Here is a 24,529-nt window from a genome sequence, read left to right as displayed (position 1 = left end):
TCATTTGTAACTACATTTATACTTCCAGGTAGCGGTCATTTGTGACTACATTTATACCTCCATGTTGCGATCATTATAGATTACATTTATACCTCCAGGTAGCAATCATTCTAGACTACACTTATACCTCCAGGTAGCGGTCATTATAGATTACAAGTATACCTCTAGGTAGCGGTCATTATCGATTACATTTATATCTCCAGGTAGCAGTCATTATAGACTACAAGTATACCTCCAGGTAGCGGTCATTCTAGATTACATTTATACCTCCAGATAGCGGTCATTTTTGACTACAGTTATACCTCCAGGTAGCAGTCATATAGACTACATTTTTACCTCCAGGTAGCGGTTATTCTAGACTACATTTATACCTCAGAAGTGGTTATACTAGATTACATGTATACCTCCTGGTAGCGGCGTTTGTGACTACATTTATACCTCCAGGTAGCGGTCATTATAGACTACAGTTATACCTCCAGTTAGCGGTCATTTGGGACTACATTTATACCTCCGGGTAGCGGTCATTGTAGACTACATTTAAACCTCCAGACAGCGGTTATTAAAGACTACAATGATACCTTTAGGTAGTGGTCATTCTAGATTACATTGTTAAGTTAACGGTCATTCATTCTTTTTTGTGTTAGACTTGAATTGGATACAGGGTGTATAGAAGAAGTACTAGACTGCGCCTCTCAGCTACAGGTTGGTAAATTTTCTGGGAAAAAATGGTTTAAAATGGCAAAAAATGTTAAACAAAATGCCACAAAAATGGCCAATAACACATTTCAAAATATGTAAAAAAATGAGTGACAAAATAATTACAAAAAATGTTGTTCAACAAAATGATTTACAGTTTGCAAAATATGACTACTAAACCACAATCATTGGGGTCGGTCCCGGGGCCCCAAGAATCCCAAAGTATTTTTTTTGTAAGTGGGTAATATTCGAATTATTATTATTATTATTATTATTATTATTATTACTATTATTATTATAAAATGATCGTTAAAGATCCGCTGTATTACTATTAAATTGATTTTTATCAATTTTGTATATATTTTTTTTTTAAATTTAAATTTGTTAAAAAAAAACTATTTTTTATTCTTATTTTTTAATTTAGCTTGAACATTTATTTATTCATTTTTTCTGTTTCTTCTGAAATCATCTGACACCTTTAAAAATCTTTTTATTCTAGATGACAAGCGTGATATCCCGGTGTGCTGAGTTCTTAATAGATAAAATCCACCTGGAGACTTGTGTGGATATTCTATCATTGGGAGAAACATTTGCCCTCACAAAGGTGAATATTTGTTTAACTTTTCAAATTGTATTGTCTTAAGTATTGTCGGATTGGCTTTTCAGGTTCTCCCGTTGTTGACGGTATCATATTTTTTTCTGTGATTTTTCGTTATTCATTAATTAAATTTCTCTTCGGTATCCAGCAGTGGTTGTCCTGCAGGGATAACTTCAAATGTATCCAACATTTATCCTCAAAATAAAAAGTGCCCAAATTGGATAAAGAGATCAACTGAAGGGTTAAATACTTTATACAAAAGGTTCCAATCTCTGGAAATAAAACTTTGAGTATCAAGTTTACAATGATATTATAAATAAAAACGAAATCTTTGAAATTCTGAAAAGATTAAAGTTTCACTGATTAATTGAACATTTTTTTACAAAACAAAAATGTTTTGTTTTCAAAAAACATCACACAAAAGATTATTGTATTATTTGCATCCATATGTTTACTATGCAAGAAGAAAAGATATCACTTGAATAGATTTTATCCATGTATCCATGTATCTGGTTACAAATTTACAATAACAAAGGAACTGAGTTTTTGCCACAAACTTAAATTTTTTAATCACTATATCTCGACAACTTGATGGTGTAAACATTTGATATTTCAAACTTAGATTATTTGATCTAACATATTTCATAGTTTGAAATATCTAAGGTCTGCGAGATTGACAAGATAAAGTGATTAGAAAATCTGAGTTTGTGGCAAAGACTCAATTCCTTTAGTCATAAATAATGCTTAAACCCAAATTTTTAAGAAGAATATTAATGAGACGAATAAAGTTGATTTTATGTTTATATTCTAGGTGAGGCAAGCTTCACTTAGATTCATCTCTGAGAATCTCGCCAGCTTTAAAGGGTAAGTTTGCAATAATTCATATAATTAATTAAAGAGAAACTATACGAATTAAGATTTTAAACTGTTGGAAACGTGTTTAACAACTTAAATTCCATTGCAAAGGAAAGCATGTCTAAATAGATAAATATTATTATATTATTAATTCTTAATATAATGTTTTATATTTCAAAGGATTATTTCTCCATGTGATATATTCAGAGAATTATTTCTCAGTGTGATATATTCAGAGTTTTATTTCTCAGTGTGATATATTAAGAGAATTATTTCTCAGTGTGATATATTCAGAGTTTTATTTCTCAGTGTGATATATTAAGAGAATTATTTCTCAGTGTGATATATTCAGAGTTTTATTTCTCAGTGTGATATATTAAGAGAATTATTTCTCAGTGTGATATATTCAGAGTTTTATTTCTCAGTGTGATATATTAAGAGAATTATTTCTCAGTGTGATATATTCAGAGTTTTATTTCTCAGTGTGATATATTAAGAGAATTATTTCTCAATGTGATAAATTCCGAGGTTTATTTTTAACCGTGAAATTTTTAAAGGATAATTTGTCAATGTGATATATTCAGGAGTGTAGAGCTGCCCCGACTATCTTTAACCCAGTTCCTGAACCTACTTCACTCCAACTACCCAGTAGATACTACAGAGGGGGAGGTATGTACAGTAGATACTACAAAGGGGGAGGTATGTACAGTAGATACTACAGAGGGGGAGGTATGTACAGTAGATACTACAAAGGGGGAGGTATGTACAGTAGATACTACAGAGGGGGAGGTATGTACAGTAGATACTACAAAGGGGGAGGTATGTACAGTAGATACTACAGAGGGGGAGGTATGTACAGTAGATACTACAAAGGGGGAGGTATGTACAGTAGATACTACAGAGGGGGAGGTATGTACAGTAGATACTACAAAGGGGGAGGTATGTACAGTAGATACTACAGAGGGGGAGGTATGTACAGTAGATACTACAAAGGGGGAGGTATGTACAGTAGATACTACAGAGGGGGAGGTATGTACAGTAGATACTACAAAGGGGGAGGTATGTACAGTAGATACTACAGAGGGGGAGGTATGTACAGTAGATACTACAAAGGGGGAGGTATGTACAGTAGATTCTACAAAGGGGGAGGTATGTACAGTAGATTCTACAGAGGGGGAGGTATGTACAGTAGATACTACAGAGGGGGAGGTATGTACAGTAGATACTACAGAGGGGGAGGTATGTACAGTAGATCCTACAGAGGGGGAGGTATGTACAATAGATCCTACAGAGGGGGAGGTATGTACAATAGATCCTACAGAGGGGGAGGTATGTACAGTAGATCCTACAGAGGGGGAGGTATGTACAGTAAATCCTACAGAGGGGGAGGTATGTACAGTAGATACTAAAGAGGGGGAGGTATGTGCAGTAGATACTACAGAGTGGGAGGTATGTACAGTAGACACTACGGAGGGGTAGGTATCTACAGTACAGTAGATACTACAGAGGCAGAGGTATGTACAGTTGATACTAAGAGGGGGAGGTATGTACTTCACACAGTGGTCACTGGTTGGCAATTATATCAATCCAGTAAAGTCGACTTTTTAATTTAAGTTTAGATTGTTTACAAGCTTTTATGGAATTGCAAGTTTACAAGTAATCAAAGAAAAGCTTTTTAATCGACAGCTTCTCTTTGTTTAAAAGCTTGATACAAATCAGAATTGATATGGAAAGTAGTCTTCATTGTATTGATAAATATAGGGACAACGAAGAGACTGAAGTCTTGTCTCTTTTGGCTGTCCTTGTTTTTATTATTAACGAGGAACCATCAATGTTCCTCGTTAGTACATTTTTTAATTAAAATGTTCCTTTTATTATGTAGCCTCAATAATAACGAGCTAACATAATCACTCTCTAATTTAAAAGTAATGAGCTAACATAATTTCTTTTTAATTTAAAAAAGAAAACTAGCCCCCGTGCATGTAGTTTGAAAACATGCATAAAGTTATGTTTTGCACTTTCTAATACGTGATTACACAAACTGTGTTTGTAATATCTCTCAGTCTTATTGCATACAAATATGCTATCCTTTTATAAATAATTTAGTTTGTTTTTTCTCCTGAAATGCTGCTTTATCAATACTTGAATATAAATGTATCATCAATTTTGGCAAGAAAAAAACGATAAAATGTATCCGTAAATCAATTGATTTCTTCTTAATTAATTAAAAAATGTATGTACACGATATTATCGTAAAATAGTTTTATTTAATACATGTAAACAATTTTGTACAATTAATATAATCTTGATACGGAGATAATAAATATCTAGATCTCAAAAAAGATAAATGCGACGACGACTGAACATTATTTTTAAACAATAACGTATATAAACATGATGAAAGTATGAGAGTTAAATTATGCAAAAGAGTAAGAAATCCTCTAAACTTTATAAACATGACAATACAGCAAGTTGTGAAAATATTTAAAGTAGGAATAAAAGAGAAATCTATCTATCTATCTATCAAGATGGGGCTGGTTCATTTGGCCGTTACACTGGCCCGTATTTTTATTTTATACAATTATTTTAAAAAGTAAATCATAGATAAGTACAAGGTTATAAAGCAAGGAACGTTTTTTCAGAGGTGTACGCATCTTTTGTACTGCAGTGTACTGTCTCTGGGCTGTAATGTAAACACAAGACGGATGTCCCAGCCTGACATGGGATCCATCTTTCACATAAAAATTCAATGAAATATTCTGGTCATAGGAAACTCTTATGTGAATTATTAAAATTTTCAAAAATCAATGCTTTTATCCTCCTCGGATACTAAACGTACACTGATGCATCTATTCTTGTTTACAAATTCCGCCCAGAGAGAACTGGTTTCAATATTTACGCAGAGTATACGCAACTGTAATTAACTTTCCTTGCATCATAACCTTGGATAAGTATGTGTTTAATCATTTTTTTTATTTTTAGATTTTAAGTTTGGCAGCTGACTGGTTGGAAAGTGATCTTCCAAAACGATTACAGTGGGTGGATCAGGTAGCATTATTGGAGCTTTTATGGGAAAATAAGACTTTTTAAACAGCCAATTTTTCATTTAGCAGGCAATTTTACATTTACTAGACAATTTTACATAAAGCAAACAAAATATAAACGACTACCTTTAAACTGTCTCTGTTGTTTAAATAGATAGGTCTAGATTACTGTCTCTTTTGTCCTATCTACCTCTCTTCTCCTATCAGTGTAAACTACTACCTCTCTTGTACTATCTGTGCAAACTGCTACCTCTCTTGTCCTAACTGTGTAAACAGCTACCAATCTTCTCCTATCTGTGTAAACTGCTACCTCTCTTGTGTTATCAGTGTAAACTGTTAGCTCTCTTTGTTCTATCAGTGTAAACTGCTGTCTCTATTGTACTATTTTTATAAACAGTTATCTCTCTTGCCCTATCAGTGTAAACAGCCACTTCTCTTCTCCTATCTGTGTAAACTTTTTCCTCTCTTGTCCTATCTTCATAAACAGTTAACTCTTTGTCTTATCAGTGTAAACAGTACCTCTCTCTTCTCCTTTCTTTATAAACAGCTGCCTTTATCGTCCTATTTCTATAAATAGCTACCTTTCTCGTCCTATCTCTATGAACAACTACCTTTCTCGTCCTATCTCTATGAACAACTACCTGTCTCGTCCTACTTCTATAAACAACTACCTGTCTCGTCCTATCTCTATAAACAACTACCTGTCTCGTCCTACTTCTATAAACAACTACCTTTCTCGTCCTATCTCTATAAACAACTACCTGTCTCGTCCTATCTCTATAAACAACTACCTTTCTCGTCCTATCTCTATAAACAACTACCTTTCTCGTCCTATCTGTCTTGTCCTATTTTTGCAATCTGTGGTTCAGGTGATAGACGGTGTCCGGTTGAGCGAGGTACCGGGACGAGAAATTGCCGGTGTTGTGGATAGACCAGGCCTTCGCTCCATCAGAGATAGGTCTAGTACATATACTTTAAGACTACAGTCCTAATTTGATAGATCTGGAATCAATTTACAATTAATCGGACGACTTTACAATCTAATAGCTTTAGTCCTGCTATTTCTAAATTGTGGTCTGCCTTTTTCGAGCATTCAAAATTGCCGGAGATAATTAACTGTGTTTTAATTATGGGTCTTTCTGATTATGACTGTATTAAAAATTGAATTTTTCCAATTCAAAGGTTCTGTCTTTGTACTTTTTAATGTTCTTTCTTTCACTTTTGTTAATTGTTGATCCTTTGACGGAGATATCTTCAGTTTTTCCATCTGGAAATGGATCAGTTTCAATGGCGGTTTCTCTGTAAATGAGACAAAGAAGGAGGTCAAAAGAATTTGTCTCCTTTTAAGGTAGCACATTTATATATATATATAGATATAGATATAGATATATATATATATATCTTGTTAAACAAGTAAAAGTGCAGAGGTACCTCAGCAACTTCTAAAATTACGTCTACAGTCCCTTTAAACATTTCTATTTTAGACTTCGAACTTTGGAAAGATTGAGTCCAGTGCGACAAAGTGATACTTTTAAAATATTAAACGCCAGAGGAATGAAAATGGCTTTAGGTGAGATAATTTGATAATTGTTAGAACACTTACTGAAGACACCCAAACATTTAATAATTGTGAAAACACTTTCTGAAGGCACCCAAACATTTAATAATTCTGATAACGCTTACTGAAGACACCTTAACATTTAATAATTGTGAGAACATTTACTGAAGACACCCAAACATTTAATAATTGTGAGAACATTTACTGAAGACACCCAAACATTTAATAATTGTTAGAACACTCTCCTTAGTGTAGAGTTTCCGAACAAACAGTTTAGTTTGGTAAACATCCATTTATTGAAGATAGTAAACTTATAAACAAACACGTGCACTTACACACTTTATTAAGGCTTACAGAGGCCAAATTTAAAGAATTTGAACCGCTTCGGTGAACCGCCAAAAACTGGTTCCCATTGAGCGCCAGATCAAATCTCGAAACACTGATTATAATTTCAAGTGAAACCAATCTCGGTTCAAATTCTTTAAATTAGGCCACATAGATCATGCACTTAACGCAATCTTTTACCGTTAATGTTACCTTTGTATTTCAAATTTCTCTTAAAGCATTTTTCGTACATTTTATAATAATGACAATATTCTGCTTTATAACCATAGAGAATAGAATATAGAGAGAGAAATTTACTAGAAAAAAGTGTAAAACAGCCATTTTGTTGTACTGTTTCCATACTGCAGGTGTACTTCACATATTTATGCTATATAACCTGTTGGGCCCTGGAATATCATTTTATAGAAAATCTAAAATTATTGTTAAAAGAAAACCAAATTATCAAATAGGCTGGTTTCATAATTGACCAATGATCATTTCACATAGACTCTTTGCCTTCCACTTTACAAACGATGATTTTCCGTTAAAACTTTAAATCAAATGATGTTTTTTTCACCTAATTCATTATAAAGTTTATTTAACCGTTTAAAAAATTCGAAATTGAAATGAATAGTCTAGGGAACATGCTGTATTAATGTACTCTACTGCATATCATTTGTGAACATTTAAATGATTTGTACACTTTGAACTCCCTTTCAGGCTGAAAGGGACTGAAAAAATTCATACCGAGAGATTCTTTTAATTCCTCTCTAATATATATTCTATTCTCTATGTTTATAAGTTTTAAAATAAGACAAATTTCAAACTTTTTTTGGAGTAAAAAAATGGTTAAAGTGTTTAGTCGTTTTGACGTTTATTGGATTGCAAAAAAACAAGCCAGCACTAATACCAACAAAAAACATAAAATTATCTCTATTAATTATTGATAGTTTTGTCGGACACAAAAAACTAAGTTGTCAGTTATGACGTCAGAATTCAGCTGTACAAATCTTACGTTGCCATCTATTGTACTATTTGGAATAAATTAATTTTATTCCAAGACTGCTACAGTTGATCTTTTGTTATCGTGATGCGTATTTAAAACATGAACCATGTGAAATATCAGTTAAACAACTCGTCATTAACGGAATATTACAAATTTAGAACAAAATTATATACAAAACCCAGTCAAGCAATGATGAATCAAATAATTAAAATATAACTGTCACGGACAAATAAGCTGGAAACCAATCTGAATATTTCTGTTTCACGGTAATATCCCCTTTCTCTTTCTAGAAAATCTGAAACTTTTACCCAAGCCGTCATTATTTAAAACTTTTCTATATTATATAAAGAAATAGACATACGAATTACAAATTAAAGTTAAAATTCTTTTTTATTCAAAAGCAATTTATCTATTTATGCAACTGTCTTGTGTTATCGTGTTTTTTGGCCAGGATTTTTACTTTTTTCGTTTGTTTGAAAACAAAAAAGTTAAAATTATAACAAAAACATAATTTCCAAAATGATAAGACAGTTGGATATATAAATTTATTTAATTCAAGTTTCATAAAAATGTGATATTATTTTTATTAAAATCCGCGAAATAAAAAGGGAAACCATCTTTGCCGGTATAAAATGTTACTTATTTGCCTCGGAACAAATAAGTAACTTTTTATACCCAAGATTATTAAATTGTGTGTAAAAATTTGGGATAAAAATTCTCTCAAAATTAAAACTATAAATGCCATTTTTGGAACAAAGTTTATGTGGTTGATTAATTGTTTATCTTTTTTGATGGCGATTAGAGATGATATTTTCTTTTCCCAGTTTTGAATTGATGTGGTTCATTTACAGCAACTTTCTAAAAGTGGTTACAATTGTCCCTTGTCCCCAAATAGATTATCAAGTACAATAGATGGCAACAGAGAATTGGATCAATTATACTCGACGTCAAAAGTGTCAAATATAATAATGATAACCAAATTTTCTCACATTAGTTGACATGCTTTCCAAGATTAAAAAGAAAAGAAAATAAAGAACAACAAAATTGCACTTATTTTACAGTAAGAAAAGCACTTTATTCTAAAATTATCACTATTATTAATAATTTGTCGGACACAATACTGAGTTGACTCTTGTAACGAAAGAATACAGCTGTACTGAGAGTGTACAAAATCTACGTTACTAGAATCTATTTGCTTGTCCCAACATCCTGAATTAACTGTTTGTGGTATTTGGCTTAGCTGTAATTTATAATCCCTATTTTACAAGAAATATATAGACCAGGAACCGCCATATCTCATGCGTCAAATCTGTGTACTGCAGTGGGAGGAGATCAAAACAAAGAATTCAGAATCATTTTTGAGGGAACAGGGCCCAAGGGTTGGAATGAAAATATATTGCTATTGTATTTTCCATATTGACCAGAAAGCCAAAAATCATAAGTATTCGCTTTAACTTGATATATTAACTTGTTTTTTGTTGGACTGTAATATCACATCAGAGCTTTAGTCCTTTACCTTCAACTTCTGTGGGGGCACTGGGTTTGTTTACATTCCTCCCACAGTGTACAGTACACAATTTGCGTATATCTGAGTTGGGCGTTCCTGTATATACAGGGTGACCCACATCATATTAGATCGAGTATAGCTCAAAATTGCGATTTTAGGGACTAATCAGAAAATTTTAAAACAATAAATCATTTTTAAAAAACGTTGAAGGTTTTTTATAAAAGTTTTCTTGCAGAAAATACTAGGTTTTTCGAGTATTATGTGTGTATTTTGGCCTTAAAGCTTGGAGATAATCTAATATGATATGGGACGCTCTGTAGGTCCTTACTATCTTACCTATTAAACATAATTTTTTCACTTTCTCTGCAGTTAAACTTTTTCGTCGATAGATACGTTTAAATTGGAAAAAAAGAAAAAACTCCAGAACTTAGAAAACTGCTGAACTATAAAACCAGAATTGAAGAATTGAATTGAATCGAAATTGCCGGTCACACCCTTTAAGAAACCGTACTCGTCATCCCGTGGTTAGTCCATCCTTGTCTGATTTTAAATTAATTTTAGTTAAAGTTGGAGGGTTTGGTCCTGCCGGAATAACAAACCAGATCAGGTACAGTTCAACTGTTTTACCGCCTTTTGATCAACATATTCGACCCATCCCAACCATTATTCATTTACTTAACGTTCCTTTAAGTAAAATAACCTCCCACTCTGCGAGTTTTGGAAAAAATTTGCGCATTTTCACATTTTCGATAAAATTGTGAACACTTTTCTGGAAATTAAAAAATTAAACTTGCAAAAAATACCTCGCTACGCGCTGGCTGTTTTGCAACCCTTGGTGAGGTAAAATTCCCTTAACTTCCCTGTGAAGTGTAAAGTATAGTTGTAAGTAATTTTCAATATTAACTATACATATATTGTTTACTATTTTCATCTTGTGTTCTTGTTCTAACATTCTAGGGGTTTGAGCTTTTAGTAGTATGAATACAGTACTACGATTTTTTAAGATATTATATGATTTACAAGTTAATATTTACCCCTGTCGTTACATATTTTTAACAAAGTCTTGAATAAAATTTTACAAAATATTTCTAATTTATATTTTTGATCATAAATTTTAAAATTAAAGAATGTTAAACAGAAACATTTGGATTAACAATTTTTGCTTAGAATTGAAAATAAAAGCCAAGAAGCAAATTATAACTAGATTTTTAGATTTACATCGGTTTTGGTAAACAAGGGTGTAAAGAAAAAGAAATTGAAATTAATATGATTTTATTTCGAATTCTAATTTTGAATTATTTAGCTACTACCACTGTGAGGGGGGTAGAGAAGGTTCCTGGAACCCCCTTACCACAATACCTCACATAGAGTCCTGTAATTTCGGGTGCTCCGTGCTACATAATCAGCTGTATATTGTGGGAGGATGCTTTAACCAAGAGTTACAGGTAACTGTCGTCTTCTTTAGAAAGTCGTCTTCTTTAAAATGTCGTCTTCACTAAAGCCAGAAACATGTTTTGCTGAGCCTTTTACACTTAACAATGTATACAGGTTCTATCCCCATTTCTCCTCCCCCCCCCCCCCAAACCTAAAAAGAAAATATTTATTTTAACTTTTATGAAGAAAGGGGAGTTTACAATTTACAAATACGCTTTTGTACTCAATTTTGTAAAAGATAAATACCACCCATGCGAAAAACTTAATGTGTTTTCAAGCTACTACTAAAATTATGTGCTACAGGGTTACCCACAAAGGATGAGACTTCAGAGAAGACTGCACAGGATTTAAACTATATGTTTCTTATATTAATGATTCCCTGTAACTGTAAACTTGTTTCTTTATTTTCTTAATCATTATATAAGTTATAAAAAGATTATATATATGGCTGAAAACTTAATTTAACCTTGGAACCTTTCAGATTTAAAGAGTTTCAGATCGTCTTTACAGTCTCATCCTTTGTTGGCAACCCTTTACAATATAATAAATGTCGTCTTTCTGTCCCTAATTTTTTAAAAATCCGCTAAATCTCAAATCTTGATTTTAGGAGAATATTCATCCCTTTGGTTTCCGGTACTGCGCCAGACTAGATAAATGGACAACTATAGCAGCTATGAACAGGTTAATTCAAATTAGTAACCCTGTAAACTTTATTATTTCTTTAATCTGTAATTATCTGGACTGAATCAATTTTAAGAATGTGTGAATTGATACAGCTAAAAAAGAATAAAATTGTTACATTGCTGAATTAAGAACGATAACTAATCAAACTAGAATGAAAATTGTGTGGAGTATTGATAACCTTAACGCTTGATCTCGATATCCAATGTGAGCACTTTTAATGCTTGCTCCCTCTATTAAAGTTATCCACGAAAGGTTTGAAAATTGAAGAAGAAGCCAAGAGAAGAGGAATATTAAAGAGGAATTAACACAAAAGCTCTTTTTTCAAAGTTTGTCTAAGTTATTATAGATAAGGAATTACAAACTTCTTAGTGTCAGAGTCTACTTGTTTTTAGCGTTATTTTTTAGGATGTTATTTGCAAAATCCTCATTGTATTTAGAGTTAGAGCTTGCAACATTTGATTGACAGTGGATTAGTTGAATGAATAAATGAAATAAATGCAGGGAGAGATGCAGGTTTAGCTTGACGGAATGTGGAGGTCGTCTTTACGCAATTGGAGGCTGCGCCGAGGTCGGGGAGGATGATTGTACGGTGGAGAGCTACGATCCTAATACAGATCTTTGGACACCCTGTCCCGGGCTACCAGGTCATATAAAGGACACCCTGTTCATAAAAAAATATTCTTTTTCAACTCTTCTCTTATCTATTAATCTTATCTTTTCTGTCAATAATAATTTACCTACACTGGTCGGCGTTTATATCAATACAATGAAGACGACGTCTGTAGAATTTCTGAATTTTGGACACCCACTTAGTAAAACAAACCAAAAAAAGTGTGTTTAAATTATCCAAAAAATACGTGTTCAAACAATAGTTCAGAAGCAAAAAAGTGAACCAATAATTGATTTAATCTTAAAAGTCTGAAAATTGTTTTAAATAAAACTTCTTCTTAACATTATCTAAATTTAATCTCATAAAAATATGTTGAAATACTTTATTTTTTATAAGAATAAAATTTTACAAATTACATAAATTCTTATATATATGTGTGATTGGCTGTATTATGTCTAAAAAATTCCAATTTTTATCTATGCATCATCCAATATTAAAACCTTGTTAAAATAAAAATAAATAAAGTTTGAGAAATTCTTTTTTCAGGTGGAAGCAGATCTCAGCATGCAGCAGTACGTGTACAGGAGAGAGTGTACATAAGTGGAGGATTAGATCAAGAAACTGTACTGTCATGTCTTCTAGGTAAATAATACTAATACAATACTGTTAATAATGATAATAATAATAATAATAATAATAATAATGATAATCTTAATAACAATAATAATACTAATAATATCAATAATAATAATAATAATAATAACAATTGTATACCAGAGCCCAAAACTGACAGGGTATCGTTTTGAAAACCAGTTTTGAAACCCGGGTTTCACGAATGGGGTTAGACAATTTTGTGGATATCAATATTTTTATTCAGAACATTGTTTTTTTTAGCTTCTTCATATTCTCCATATTTTTCAAATCTCTTAAATCAAAATCTAAACAAATGTTTAGACAACAAAAAGGACACTCGGGAGCTTAGTTAAACGATACTCTTTTAGATTTTGGGCTCTGGAACACTTTCAATACTTTACAACAGGGTTACTTCTTCGCGAATGCCGCAAATTATTTTTTTGTTCTTTTTAGTTTTTTTTAAGACGACTGTTGAATTTGTAGAAAGTCCAATGAACATGAAACACGTAAATTGTGCATTGTACATTGTAAACTGTACACATTTTACTCAATATGTTGATTTGAAATCAACCACTTCCTCTATTATATTATAATATCAAATACACATAATATGGCATACATTTCGTCTTCCTATTCCACAGATTTATGGATATCACTGTTCAGTTTGTTTGTACCTAACTACGTCTAAATATACTGAACATTCACTTCAAACTCATTTCTTCTTATCTCTGCATTTTTGCAAATTTAAACTTTGACATTTTGATTTTGTAATATCAAAGTTGTATAACATTAGGTCGAAACAATAAAAGTGTTAAATAATTGAAGGGGTCCACTTAGTTTTAAAAAATGTGCAGGAACAAATTTTTAAAACTTTTTAAATAGATATAGCTAAATTTCGTTCCTTGATAACACAGCACTCTGTCTAAACCTTACAGTAACATATACGTTTGTCGGACAATCTTTGATAAAAACAGAAAAAAAACTGATTTTTTGATTTAGGACATGATTTATCTGGTGGGAGGTTGGAGAGACGGTATACAGGGTAGAGAACTCATTCCAGAAATAAATAAGTAAATATTCTTTTTATAAATTATCTAATTATTTGTTGATTTTGAAAATTTGAACTTTCATCTCAATCATTAATCTTGATTGAAAAAAAACCTATTTATATCATTTATATTTTAGATTATATTTTCTTTATACTTTTTTCATAAACATATTTTTCCCTTATTTATCATTTTTATACATTTTTATAAAATGAAATATATTTATTTAATGTTAATTTATGTTGAATGTTTTTTTTAATCAAAGTATTAGAGATTTTAACATCTTCATAATTTATCAAATTGTAAAATTGATTATTAAATCATTTCTGGTTTTGGTATTTTTTTTAAATAATTAGTTAGTTAATTAGTTGATTAATGGATAAAATAATTTATTGATTTATTGATTGATTGATTGATGTTCCAGGTACAACTTGGCTAGTGATACCTGGAGTGTTGAAACAGTTTTACCCTCTCCGAGATACAATGCAGGTTATTTCAGAAAAAAAGTTATTTTTGGAAATCTTTTATTATTTTTCTTTCCATTTTATTGGGAATGTTTTTGGGCTTTTCACAGCCTTTTCATACATCTAGTCAAAATCTAAAAGAACCTTGACATCAATTTCTAATTGTGGTTTCACTTTCAATTGGCGTGTGCATTGTTGCTCCTAAAACGACGGGTTGAAATTTGTTAAACTTTAAAAACGACGATATCTTCCACAGTATTGATGAGATAAAGATTCCTAGGGTTACCGTTCACCCCGGACTAACCATTCGGTTTCATTTATTTGAAATCAAACGTGTTTTGGTCTATAATTCAACAATCTTTAAATTTACGGATTTGTTTATTTTATACTTTTTATTCAAAATGTATATGCCAACAAAAAAGTATTTAAGGAAAAAAGGATGAAACATTATTTATAATGGTTCAAATTGTGATCGAAAACCAAAGCTTTCTGATATATTGACAGAACCGTTAAATCCACGTTCGTCTTGAGAAAAATCATGCCATAAATACTTTTATCGCCCAGTTATATGAACGTGTATTTCAGGTGTAACGACGGTCGGCGGTAAGATTTATATAATCGGCGGGTTCACAGACCAGGATATGCTGGATAGGGGGACTAGTGGAGTAGATGTTTATGATTTAGAAACAGGAGATTGGTTTAAAGAAACTCCGTTCCCTCAGACAACATGGGAACATTCTCTTACATCCCTTCTGGTTCCATGGAACAGGATATAGAACCGTTCCTCAGACAACTTGGGACCATTCTCTTAAATCCCTTCTAGTTCCATGGATATAGGACCGTTCCTCAGACAACTTGGGAACATTCCTTAACCTCCCTTCTAGATCCATGCAACAGGATTTTGCTGCCTATCTCCTTTTTAGTTCGTTTGAATCTAATGGATGTAGGACCGTTCTTAGTTGCAGACCTATCTCGACTTTTTAGTTCGTTTGAACCTAAAGGATATAGGACCGTTCCAAGCTGCAGAAATGTCTCCTTTTTAGTTCGTTTGAACCTAAAGGATGTAGGACCGTTCCTAGCTGCAGACCTATATCCTTTTTAGTTCGTTTGAACCTAAAGGATGTAGGACCGTTCCTAGCTGCAGACCTATCTCCTTTTTAGTTCGTTTGAACCTAAAGGATGTAGGACAGTTCCTAGCTTTTTCAAAAATGCAAACGCTCCTTTCTCATTTCCTATGTTTTATGTTTTATGTTTATTTAGTCCAATTTATTGTTTATTTTTATTTCTGTCGGAAACCCCCGATGAATATTTATCAGAATTGCTCAAAAATACAGTATCTTGGGTTAAATATCACTATTCCCATAAAATTATGAACTTTATTATTTTGTTCTAAAAAAATCTCCACGAATTGCGCTTTTAAACCTCAGAAGTATTTGTACACTTAAATAAAATAAAGATAGAAAACTGATAATTTTTATTTGTGATATATCTAAAAAAATACCTTGCGAATAACTACACAATGTAAACAAAGCTTGTCGTGCAAGCTACAGGGTGTCCCAAAAAACATGGGAATTCAGTGACGAATTCGATATCGTGTTTGTTCTGAATTAGCATTGTAATACCTAATTTCAAAAGCCATAATATTATTATGTCTGCTAGAGTTTATTTTATGAAAAGGGTAAAAGACTACAAAGATGTGTCTATAATGTCTCCGCAAGATGAACAGTGAGGACGGACAAGTTTACTCTGTTTGTATACTGCAATTTTCTTGTTTACTAAGTACAACCGTATGCAGTTAAAACATAAACAAACAAAATGTGAACATAGTAGACGAAACTCTTACAGATTACAGCTTTCTCAGTAGGTATCACCACACTAAATCAAAGAATTTTTTGAATAGAAGATATCGAATTCGTCACTGAATTCCCATGTTTATTGGGACACCCTGTAGAAATATGACGCTATCTTTCATAATGATTAAATTAAGGTTTCAAGAGTACCATTTTCAATTGGGAAGGGCAGGTCACTTAAAGTTTTGATATTTTAAACAATGCACAATTGCTTTTACTCTTACGCTTGTGCATTGTGCAAAACAGCGCCATAATTGCGTAGAGAAATTCGCAGGAAATAATTGTTTTGCAATTTTTTTTTCTGCATTTTTGAGAAAACACATTTTTTAAATTCAATCACCTTTAAGTTGATGGCCTTCCATTATGTAAAACAAAAACTTATTTAGTAATATTAAGACATTTGTTTACTCATAAAAGGTTGGTTTTGATATCAAACAGCTTATTATATATATAAAGAAGACGACCTTTACTATTGTGGTCGGCGTTTATATCAATACATTGAAGACGACTTTTCTATTTAAGCTTTGATTTTAACAAGCTTTATTCAAATTACAATTGTTACTAGTAAACTAGTTAAAGCTGTTAATTGATAGCTTCTCTTTAAGTTTCCATATGTTTATGTGTTTAAAGAATGGTAGAAATTAAAAAATTGAAATCAAAAGTCATCTTTAGTGTATTGTTATGTCTAATGGAACATACTGAAAATACGAAATGAAGTTTCGAGGCATTCTGCACAGTTCCGCGCATTGCTCGATATTTGAAATTGTTAAAATGTCGTCTTCTAAATTAACATTTTTATGTTTATCAGTGTTTACCACGGAAAACCTCAAAATAAATGTAACCTGCAAATGATGGAAAAAAATAATATTAAAATCTTTTTTTACTGAATATTTATTTAAATTTCACAATTGCATCAGTTAATAAATCCTAATATAAAACTTAAGATTACATTTTTATCAAAATATCTATGTAGTATGTGGTGCGCGTGTTGATGAAAGTCCACACTGCAATATTTTTGGTTTTTGTTCAGCACTCACGACGGAAGTCAGAGCCGTCACACCTAAAAACGTTGTAAACAATTTTTGTTAATTTGATTGGTTAGATTTAATTTTAGTCTCGAAAAACTAAACATTCAAAATTATACAAATAATTTCAGAAAAATTCCCGTAAATTTTTATATTTAAGTTTAAAATGTTTTTTTTTTAAACTATAAATTCTGTTCGATCAAATAGTTTGAAATATTAAAAGTTTACACACAACAGGTTGCAAAGATGTAAGAATTAGAAAGTTAGAGTTAGTGGCGAGTTTCAAAATTTAATCAATAAATTTTAATAAATTCTACCTTCTGAACTTTCCATCAGCAGAGCAGCAAAGAGGCTCTGACAGGTTCAGGATTCCAGACTATAATTAAAAATTAAATCAAATGTCGTCTTTGATAAAACTAAAATTAATTCTCTAAAACATTGTCTGGTTGTGCAATAATAATGCACTTTAAAATATGGAAAGCAAAAATAGTTTATTTGTCCAAAAAAACATTGTTTTAATTAAATCTTGGACGCCAATTAACTAATGAAAATTAAATATGGTAAAGTTAAAATAACCATTATTGGAAAGACTAATAACCTAAATTTTTCTGAGTAATTTGGTTTGGTTTGGTTGCAAGTAATGCCGCAATTTTATATTAAAGTGTACAGTTTACACTTTACACAGTTCAGAGAGGACATTAACTTACTGAAGTGGATTCTACAGGAGTCCAGGTGGAGTTACAGTAAGAATAGTAGAAGGTAAGAATCTGGTTTTCTAGTCCTTGAGAAACATCTTGTCCATCGGCTTTTTTAAACCTCAATGCCTGAATTTGAAAACATTAAACATAATGCTTTAAAGACTTTACAGCTCCAATTGTGTTGTTAAATAAAATGACTCCAAAATATAAGAAAATTTCTTACAACAAACTTTTTGTTTTGCTTTTCTGAAGTAATTTGGTTCTTTTCTCAATGAAATTTTATAATGCTTCAATTGGAATTTTAAGCTTGAATAATTTCTTTTTAAGATGTTTAGCGTAATGACTTCTTTTTAATTGCATTTTCACGTTCAAATTCTAGAGAATTTTTACCTTCCAGTATATAAATATTCACAAAAAAAGGTTATGCTATAGTTTTGACAATTATAAAAAGTATACCTGGTCACACAGTTGGTTTCCAATAGTATCAAGTCCTTCAAGATTTCCAATTGTTTTCTGACAGCTGTCCAACTTGTTCTGCTTAATCTGGTCCATCTGGTATAATAACATTATCAATATTCTGGTATAATTAGTTATATTAATATTCTGGTCCATCTGGTATAATTATACAATCAATATTCTGGTATAATTAGCTATATTAATATTCTGGTCCATTTGGTATAATTACATTATCAATATTCTGGTATAATTAGTTATATTAATATTCTGGTCCATCTGGTATAATTATACAATCAATATTCTGGTATAATTAGTTATATTAATATTCTGGTCCATCTGGTATAATTATACAATCAATATTCTGGTATAATTAGTTATATTAATATTCTGGTCCATCTGATATAATTACATTATCAATATTCTGGTATAATTAATCATGTTAATATTCTGGTCCATCTGGAATAATTACATTATCAATATTCTGGTATAATTAGTTGTATTAATATTCTGGTCCATCTGGCATAATTATACAATCAATATTCTGGTATAATTAGTTATATTAATATTCTGGTCCATCTGGTATAATTACACAACACGATCAATATTCTGGTATAATTAATTATATTAATATTCTGGTCCATCTGGAATAATTACATATCAATATTCTGGTATAATTAGTTATATTAATATTCTGGTCCATCTGGTATAATTTTACAATCAATATTCTGGTATAATTAGTTATAGTAATATTCTGGTCCATCTGGTATAATTGCACATTACGATCAATATTCTGGTATCATTACATAATTAAAATTCTGGTCCATGTGATAACATTATTTATTGAAATAAAAAACAAAGATTAAGTTGAATATTGAGATTTTGAAGTGAAAAATTAATAAAATGCAAGAAAACAATATTTTTTGTTTTACTAGTACAGAAGGGATAAACTTTAATGTTCCATTAGCAGGAAAAAAAAATTATACTAAAGAATTTTAAATGAATATAACTCACCAAAAGATAACATTTGCTGTTTGCATCCTGCTGGTCACATGACCTCTCCTTGTACAGGAAGTATGGTTCAGAAACAGCATTACCCTGCTCATCCTTAGGGAAGACCTCATTGATAAGATTAGGGTCCTTCCTTCTCACTGTTTCAATAGCATCAGGCATTGCTCCAATCCATTTAATTTCCTTGATAAAAATTTATAAATGAAAGGAATTGAGTCTTTGCCACAAACACAGATTTACTAATCCCAATAGCTTTAAAACTTGATGGTGTAAACCTGTGATATATAAAACTTAATTCATATGATCCAGCATAATTCATAGTTTAAAATATCTAAGGTCTGTGACATTTTATTGAAAAGATATAAGGATTAGAAAATCAGAGTTTGTTGGAAAGTCTCAATTTCTTCAATGAAAATTCGAAAAAAATATTAAGAAAGAGCTTGGAAAGTAGGAAGTTAAAAATGCTGTGATTCCCGATGCAAGTAACCCTCATTTTGTAGAGTGGCGAGCCCGATTCACAACGTTACCCTTTAAACCTCTATTCCATAAGATGACATAAAAAACTTTTCATGTTTTGATGGTTTCACTGTAAGTTTTCAAATGTCGTCTTTCCAAGAATGTAATTTTAAGAGTTTTTCATTTAATTTCCTTTAACATAAACCAAAAACAATGAGCTAAACCAATCTTCACTTTTGGTTTGGTTTTCAAGTCACATTTTGGAGAAAAACATTGATATTGAGTTTTGACCAGAAAAAGCTTTAAAGTTACATGTTATCAATCGGACATGCCACAACACAAATGGAGGGTGAGTAGAATTATAGAGTAAAATGTTCCTTTAGTACAGAAAAACTTATTGAAAACTTAGAATTAGAATTTAATATTTTTATTTTTTATACTTACATTATCCCCTAGAAGATTGTTGTAAAAAATTCCACATTTGAACTGAGCAGGTTCTCTAAATATTAACAAAAATGTAAAATAATGAAAAAATATTTTTACAATACATGCGAACATATAACTTTTTTCGTCATGGAAAGGATAGAAAACGTTGAAGGGGAGGCCATTTTGAGCAATCAATTGGAAGTTTTAGATTTGTTGATAAAAATTTGGCAAAAAAAGGTTGATTTTTTGGAAAAGAGAATATGTTATATAAATCATAGGATACAAAACGTTTGCCATGAACAGGATATAAAACGTATGCCATGAACAGGATATAAAACGTTTACCATGAACAGGAGATAAAACGTTTGGCGCAACTAAGGATTCTGAAAGGGTGGAAGAAATTTTGAAGAAGTGATTGTAAGTTTTTTTTTTTTTTTGGCAAAAAAGTTGGTTTTCTTTAGTTTTACATATGGAAAAGAGAATATGTTACTGAATAACTGAATATCTTACTTTGAAGCTCTGCATTCAAATCCATCCCTGGACTCCCTGGGGCAAAATCTAGAGCTAGCCAATCCAGCCAATAGAATGCAGGCAACACTAGAATATATAATACAGTGAGAACCAGAAAACTTTGGGACAGGAAGTCGACTTTTAGATTGAAGTCATGAGACACAGCAATTGTGCAGCGTAAACAGGCCCATATTACTTAATAAGTAATTTAATAACTTACCAGTAAAGCTATTTACTTTGTAACAACATTAATTGTACTCCAGTATTGCTTTAATGTCGTCTTCCTACTCTACAAGTTTTTTGTTATGACTGTATTATGCCTTATTCATATAGGGACGATAGAAAGGGTTGGCGGATTAGAAACATTTTAGCATAAAGTAAATAATTCTAGTATATCTAAAGAGGTTTGCTCGTGATTATCGAATCTAAGTTCTCCTGCTGCAAAAGTATTACATATATTTATTGTACTTTTGTTTTATTTATATCTGTTATAATTAATGCTGCAGTAAAATTTATAATTTGGTTTGAAATAAGACTCTGTGAGTATTTAAATATAAACCTGAAATGAGAAGGTCCGACCATGTTGAGTGCCAGGGTTGAACTGAGCTGAGAAATCTACCAATCCTAGTATTTATACACTCTCTATCCCACACAAACCATCTTATCATGCTCTAAAAACCTTTCTCATGCTCATACAGAAAACAGATAGATAGATAGATGAAAATTATCTTGAAAGAAATTGTTAGATAAAAATTTGATTTCTTAAAAAAAATGTGTATTTATTTACAATTTTTTATTACCTATGACAAAAATAATTATGTTTTTAGCGATGATTAGTTTTTGTAGATGTTTAAATTTATCTTTGAAAAATCCAATTTCTAACATTTTTCCGAATTTTACAAATTTTAGACATCGAAATGATGTTGGTGAAAACAATCTTTATTCATAAGCCTTCCCGGCCTGGGGTCATCTGATTTGCCACAAAAAAAATCAGGTCTGGTCGGTTCATCCTTTTTTTTACGTTTATAGGATACAAACAGACAAGCCAAACATATTCGTAAATAGATTTATTAACTTTCAGGCCGTTTTTTCTTTCAGGATGATCTTATTTCTTAGGAACGAACACTTTCCTAAAATTGTAATTTTCTATTCCCAATGTCGCTGCAACCTGATGGTGTAAACCTTAAAGATTTAAAACATAGAATACTAGATCTATCAGAATTCATATCTTAAAATATCAAAAGTTTACGGCATCAGATTGCAAAGATATACAATAAAGGCAAGTATTAATTTCCCATAGAATTATTATTCTAAAGAAACTTATAAATACATAGTATAGAGTATAATTCATCAAGACCCCAAAACCACAGATTTGGTACAGGGTGTCCCAATAAACATGGGAATTTAGAGACGACTTGAATATCGTCTTTAATTTTCGAAAATAGTTAAATGACATGAAGTGCATCAAAAAGAGATTGAAATTGCCTAATGAGCTTTCCAAAAAGTTGTCTTTTTGTATCTTCTAACATCTCTGGCAGGTTTGAAGATAAAAAGGTAGGCCACATTTTGGAAATCCCGAGATTAGTACTTTTCGGCATATAAGTCGTCATTTAATTCCTATTTTTATTGGAACCACCTGTATATGAGATTATTCTGAAAAACTGGAAAGCTCTGGAAAGCCCAGTTGCCTGGAGCAAGGGGCCCCCGGTGTAGCTTCCTTAGATTCCATTTAATTTCACGCCTGATTAATTTCAAGATTGGAAATGACCAAATGATTGGATCAAAATCCGCTAAATCATTAAGAGATGAGTGCAAAGTGTACATTTTAAATTAATCTAACCAGAGACAAATAAAGACTTTCTAACTCTTAATTGCAGATTTGTGAAATGTACAGAAGTAAAAAGTAGGTTGATGTCTTTTTAAATTTCATGACGTAGAGAACCCAATCTAACTTGTTGTAACTTCTATTTTTAAGAACAATGTTAAAAACCATCAGATCGAAATACTTTTATTAAACAGAAAAAACTGAAAAATAATATTTTCACATTTTCTTTACATCTATAATCTAACTAAAAATAATCTCTTTTTGTCTCTAACTTTCAGTAACTAAACTCATCTTCTATTATTGTTGTCAAGTCAACAAGAGTCATTATTAAATGTTATAGTTTTCAATTGATAAAAATTACTTTGTTCAACGAATTTTTGTAAAAATTCAACTTTAAAATGCTCTTTAAGATAAGACGGTTTCTCACCTGTTTAAAGCAAAACCTTAGGGTTTCAAATTATTGTCGTATTATCTAGAATTACATAATTCATCAGTCCTGAGCTGAAAACTTTAGAATGGCGGATATCGAGAACAGTCTTCTCTTTTTTCTAATCTCCAGATTAAATAATACTTGTTCTCCTCTTGTTATTAATCTCCAGATTAACTAACCGATCAGGAGTAAGGATCCCATTCAAAAGTTCCCAGTTCTGTTTAGATTATTATAATGAACAGTGGACAGTGGGCCCAAAAAACTGTGGAATGGAAGTCATGATATTTAACAGTTAACAATAAGACGATTTTCACGCTAATAATAAACTATTTGTTTTTTAAGAATATCAAATAAGCATAAGATTGAATGTCGTCTTCTTATTCCTCCGTCTTGTGGGTCTTTCTGTGATTACAAAATTAGGAAATACCAAGTAGATTAAATTTTAAAGTTCTAGACAAAAACATTTAACCAAGTTTGATGTAACTTTCATCAAAAACATGATTTGAATTTTAAGAACTGCATTGAACGTGTCATCCTCTATTTCATGCCTTTGGATTCGATTGCTTTAATTTTAGCATTTTCACCAAATCATCTTGTGCCTTTTACGATAAAGCAGTTGTAAGACAATACCTGTAAATATAGTAAATGTAAAACGGCCAAAATTCGGATACAATATTGCTTTATTTTATCAATTCTTTTTTTAATTATCAATAATTTATCAATAAATTCAAAATTTAAACATATTTTTTAAAGAAAACTGTAACAATATTTCACACCAATTATTTTCAGTAATTCAATTAAATTCAATTAAAAAAGTTGAGTCTTTGCCACAAACTCAAATTTTCTAATGCCTATATCTTTGAAGGCTTTTGGTGTAAACCTTTAATATTTCAAACTTAGATTCTTTGATCTAACAGAATTCAAAGTTTGAAAAATATCTAAGGTCTACGACATTGGGTCGCAAAGATATAGGGATTAGAAGATCAGTGTTTGTGGCAAGTTTGTTGAAGAGAAGTGTGTGATGTCATTATCTTTTTTTAAGGCATGTAGAATCTAACATATATAAGATTGTTTTATTTAGCTCCAAACAATATTCAACGAAATAAAAACTCTCCACAATCTCTAATTTTTTATCCATATATCTTTGCAACCCGTTGAGGTAGATATTCTTAACTATATCGGCGCTATAGCAGTAAATGGAAATATTTACTTCTACTGAAACTATGGTGGTAGATATTCTTAACTAGGGATTCTGCTAGATTTAGAGCTAAATTTACTCATCAGTTTATGGCGAGAAAACTTTTCAGTTTGTAGCAAGAAATCAATTCAATATTTTTAAAGAAATACTGCAATTTTTTGGAGGGGGAGGGGGGTTGGAGATGGGAA

The 24,529-nt window shown here is 31.2% G+C and overlaps 2 protein-coding genes across 2 annotated transcripts in view; one reads left to right on the top strand and one right to left on the bottom strand.

The window, feature by feature from the left end:
* LOC111699966 (kelch-like protein 34) overlaps positions 1–15,920 on the top strand; it is a 34,628-nt gene extending 18,708 nt beyond the window's left edge. Inside the window, exons 7-21 of the mRNA XM_023470768.1 lie at positions 645–702; positions 1,196–1,300; positions 2,106–2,158; positions 2,734–2,818; positions 5,132–5,197; positions 6,063–6,151; positions 6,678–6,763; positions 10,150–10,195; positions 10,892–11,033; positions 11,630–11,703; positions 12,208–12,350; positions 12,863–12,963; positions 13,949–14,019; positions 14,420–14,484; positions 15,045–15,920. Coding sequence (XP_023326536.1) covers positions 645–702; positions 1,196–1,300; positions 2,106–2,158; positions 2,734–2,818; positions 5,132–5,197; positions 6,063–6,151; positions 6,678–6,763; positions 10,150–10,195; positions 10,892–11,033; positions 11,630–11,703; positions 12,208–12,350; positions 12,863–12,963; positions 13,949–14,019; positions 14,420–14,484; positions 15,045–15,235 — 1,375 coding nt within the window. The 3' untranslated portion in view covers positions 15,236–15,920. The remainder of the gene's footprint in view (positions 1–644; positions 703–1,195; positions 1,301–2,105; positions 2,159–2,733; positions 2,819–5,131; positions 5,198–6,062; positions 6,152–6,677; positions 6,764–10,149; positions 10,196–10,891; positions 11,034–11,629; positions 11,704–12,207; positions 12,351–12,862; positions 12,964–13,948; positions 14,020–14,419; positions 14,485–15,044) is intronic.
* Positions 15,921–17,182: 1,262 nt separating this feature from the next.
* On the bottom strand, positions 17,183–21,549 carry LOC111699970 (uncharacterized). Its single transcript, XM_023470773.1, has 8 exons — positions 21,448–21,549; positions 20,889–20,975; positions 20,397–20,451; positions 19,500–19,679; positions 18,489–18,584; positions 18,042–18,158; positions 17,652–17,710; positions 17,183–17,369 (listed from the first exon to the last, which is right to left on the bottom strand). The coding sequence occupies exons 1-8, from the start codon at positions 21,468–21,470 to the stop codon at positions 17,336–17,338; spliced, it is 651 nt and encodes a 216-aa protein (XP_023326541.1). The 5' UTR covers positions 21,471–21,549; the 3' UTR covers positions 17,183–17,335.
* Positions 21,550–24,529: the final 2,980 nt, after the last annotated feature.

The sequence above is a fragment of the Eurytemora carolleeae genome, unplaced genomic scaffold (assembly GCF_000591075.1).
Source record: "Eurytemora carolleeae unplaced genomic scaffold, Eaff_2.0 scaffold103, whole genome shotgun sequence".
NCBI classification, from domain to species: Eukaryota; Metazoa; Arthropoda; class Copepoda; order Calanoida; family Temoridae; genus Eurytemora; species Eurytemora carolleeae.
This window is presented reverse-complemented; position numbering and strand designations above follow the sequence as displayed.